Source organism: Oxyura jamaicensis, chromosome 27, assembly GCF_011077185.1.
Source record: "Oxyura jamaicensis isolate SHBP4307 breed ruddy duck chromosome 27, BPBGC_Ojam_1.0, whole genome shotgun sequence".
Taxonomy (NCBI): domain Eukaryota; kingdom Metazoa; phylum Chordata; class Aves; order Anseriformes; family Anatidae; genus Oxyura; species Oxyura jamaicensis.
Genome location: NC_048919.1, coordinates 3,631,980 through 3,635,357, shown reverse-complemented (window position 1 = coordinate 3,635,357; position 3,378 = coordinate 3,631,980). Strand labels below are relative to the sequence as shown.

General features: G+C 62.5%; 1 protein-coding gene across 1 annotated transcript in view; it reads right to left on the bottom strand.

Annotated features, from left to right (window-relative positions):
• Positions 1 to 477: 477 nt before the first annotated feature.
• The window catches only part of NXPH3 (neurexophilin 3), a 20,056-nt gene continuing 17,155 nt past the window's right edge, over positions 478 to 3,378 (bottom strand). Inside the window, exon 2 of the mRNA XM_035347893.1 lies at positions 478 to 2,175. Coding sequence (XP_035203784.1) covers positions 1,443 to 2,175 — 733 coding nt within the window. The 3' untranslated portion in view covers positions 478 to 1,442. The remainder of the gene's footprint in view (positions 2,176 to 3,378) is intronic.

Below are 3,378 nucleotides of genomic sequence, written 5' to 3'. Positions count from 1 at the left end.
CTGGGCTTTTGTTGGATTAAGGGGATTTGTTGCCTTAAGCTGGCCTGGTGTGCTGGATAGGGGGAATCTGGGGGCAAAAGGCACAGTAGGGAGGGGAAAGCTGCCCTTTTCTTTTTCTTTTCTTCTCCTTTGTAGGAGCCAATATGCCCCCAGGCAAAGCAGGAGCTGGGGGTTTGGATGCCCAGGGAAGGTTGGGAGCACCCAGCGGGGGCACAGACCTGGTCCTAGCCCCAGCAATATCAAGCGTGCCGCTGGAAGTGGCAAAGGCAGGGGTCTGTGTCCCAGTGGGACCCACCACTCGTTTTTGGGGGGAAGGAGTCCAGGTGAATCTGAGCAGAGCTGGGTGCAGGCACGGGGAGAAGCCAAGCCGGGTCACAGCCCTGCCCTGTGCCTCGTTCCTGCCTCTCCCCTCTTGTTTTCCTCCTCCTACTCCGCAGCGAGACTGAGCTGGCTCGCAGTAAAAACACTTGACCTGCCTTAGTGCCACCGTAAAAACTTTATTCTTTCCCAAGGACAACGCTATCATTTTTTTTTTTTTTTTTTCCTCCTTCAAAATAAATGAAATGCTACAGTCAGAGCTCGACCTCCCGCGTGCGGGCGCGCTCCTCGCCACCCGGGCGCTGCAGACCCCGCAGGCGAGGGGGGGAGCGGGCGCTGGGGGAGCCGGGCGGCGCGCTGGGAAGCACGGATGAGATGAAGGGGAAACGCATGAATCACACGGTGTCAGGGGAAACACATGAATCATATATTGTGTCAGCAGATTTGACAGATTCGACCAGGATTTCTCGAGCTGGTGGAGCCAGCGGGGCCCGGTCCCCGAAAGCCAGGAGCTGCGGTGGGGCGGCACCCGGGAAGGGACCTCCCTGCCCCTCTGTCATCCCCGCAGCCCTTGGCACCCCGAGGGCTGTCCCACGTGTGGGGAAACCCAGCTCCCGTTCCTCCTGGCACCCGGGCGAGGGGGCTGCCCACGGCTGGCTTCCAGCCCCGGAGTGCGTCGGGTGCCCTCGTCCCTGCTGGGGTCTTCTCCTGGCTCCCGGCCCTACGAGCCTGCTCCTGGAGGCGACCTTTCCCTGGCTGCCGACCTTTCAGGACCACGCGGCCTAGATCCAGGCAAATCCATTATTGCACTGAGAAAACGCAAGTCCTGGTTGTGGTTTATGTCCTGTTTTTTATCCCAGTTTCAGACCCTGTCTTCGCGTGCCCGTCTCCAAAGACCACGGATCCGCGCCGGGTTTAGCAACGCCGTCACCCCATCGCCTCCGACTCCTCCTCTTGACGTTGGAGCTTTTGGGGAAAACAGAAATCCCTCCTCTTCCTCCCTCGCTTCTCCTTTTTTTAGGGACCGCTGCGCTCCCACCCCGCTTAAAATCCATCCCCATCCCTCCCCCCGCCCCCCCCAGCGCCCCCTCGTCACCGGGGGATCCTGAGCTGGGCAGAGCTCCTCATCCCGAGGGGTAGTAGGGCACGTCGCTGTGGTAGTTGTAGTCGGGACACACCTTCTGCACCAGCCGGTAGTCTATGCTGTAGAAGGTGATGTAGATGCAGATGACTTTGAAGGGCTTGGAGCAGACCCAGGAGACGTGGCTTTGGGTGTGCTCGTGGGAGCAGGTCTTGGAGGGGTCGTAGGTGCAGAGCGTGGTCTTCTTGGCGCGGTCCACTTTCTCGTACTCCACGCGGCAGTTGAAGATTTTGGATTCTTTGGCCTCGATGAAGATCTGTTGCTCCAGGTCGAACTCTACCGCCTTGGTGGGGGGGACGAGGCTGACGGAGATGTTCCCCTGCCCCGTCGAGTTGTGGCGGAAGAAGACGTTGACCGTGCCGTTGCCGTGATCCACCACCTTCCCGGTGATCAAGAGGTTCAGCTTCACCGTCTTGATGTTGGAATAGAAATCTCCCCAGCCGAAAATTTTTTTCAGTTTGCCTGAGGCCGGCCCCAAGTCCCTCCGGTCTCTGGGATGCGGAGCATGGTCCCGCTCCGAGAGGTTATCCAGGATATCCCACAGCTCCCGCGAGCTGCTCGCCAGCTCCACGAGGGTCATGTTCTGCAGCACGGCTGGAGCGAGCAGGGCCTCTGGGGAGAGCACCCCCCTCGCCTTCTGCGCTCGGGCTCTCTCATGGGTCTCGGGCTTGTGCTGCTCCGCACCTTCCCCTGGCTCTTCTTGGCCACAGGTCACCTGAACGTAGCAACGGTGGAGAGTGAAAGCAGGGCGGTGGGTGCCTGCCCCTGGCCCAACCTGGTTCCCTGCTCACCCCATGTCTCCAGGCATGACCCAGCCCTCCTCTTTCCTATCCATGCTCTCCTTATTTCCCTTCTCTCTCATCTTCCCATTCTGCTCTCCATAACCTCCGTTGCCCTTCTGGGAGCACTTTTTCCCTTCCCTTTTTCTCCCCTTGGGGGTGAGAGGCGCTGGGGCAGGTGCACTTCGCAGCCCCGTGGGGACACCTTCCTCAGCACCCAGGGGCTTGCTGCTGGGGAGAGTGGGGGTGACATGGGGGGAGGATGCCCAGGTACGCCCGTGGCGAAGGTGCCCTCGTGGCTTTTACACCACTTCTGCTGCTGACGGCACCTCCTGGGGACCCCCTCTTCTGACCTCCACACCTTGCTGCGGCCAGGAGCAGCAGAGGTGAGTTCCCCAGCCTGGGGAGATGCCAGCGCCCCACCGGCCACGCACGGGCTCCCCGCAAACTCCTCTCCCCTCCCTTCCCTGCTGGCTTGGGGGCTCTGTTTGGCACCAGCCACGGCCCCCCCCCCCCCAAAAAAAAAAGCTTGGCCAGGGGCTGCCCTGCTGGCAGCCTGTGGGTGCTGGCAGAGCGGGCACCCAGCGGGCACCCAGTGGGCACCCAGCGGGCTGGGTGGGCGCACAGCACCACGTCTGTCCTGGCAGGAGGCCGATGCTGCAGCCCCCTCGTGCTGGGGAGAAGCACCAGGGGCTTCGGGGGCGATCCCAGCAGGGGCTCGGTGGGGAGCTGGGGGTGCCGGGCTGCCGGGCAGATGCTCGCTGCCATCCCTGGGGTGCGAGGAAGCCGAGGGCGGCCTTGCGGGTGGCAGCCCGTGCCGGTGTCCCCAGCCCCGGGGGGTGCGCAGGGGCTGCCCCCAGCAGCTGTGCCAGGGCTGCGGTGCCGGGGGGGGGGGGAGGGGGGAGGCTACAGCTTTTTGGGGTGATCGGAGGGGGACACACACACACACACGACACTTCCAACTCCAGCCCCATCCGTGAGCCCACCCTGCCCTCTGCCCACCCGTTGCAAAACAGCAGAAGTTTTGGGATGCCTTTTTTTTTTCGGGGGAGCGGGGGAATTTGGGGGGGGGGGGTAGAGGATGAAACGATCTGGGAAATGATCCTGGCTCTAAGGCTGCCCGGTCCCTTCGGCTGCCCG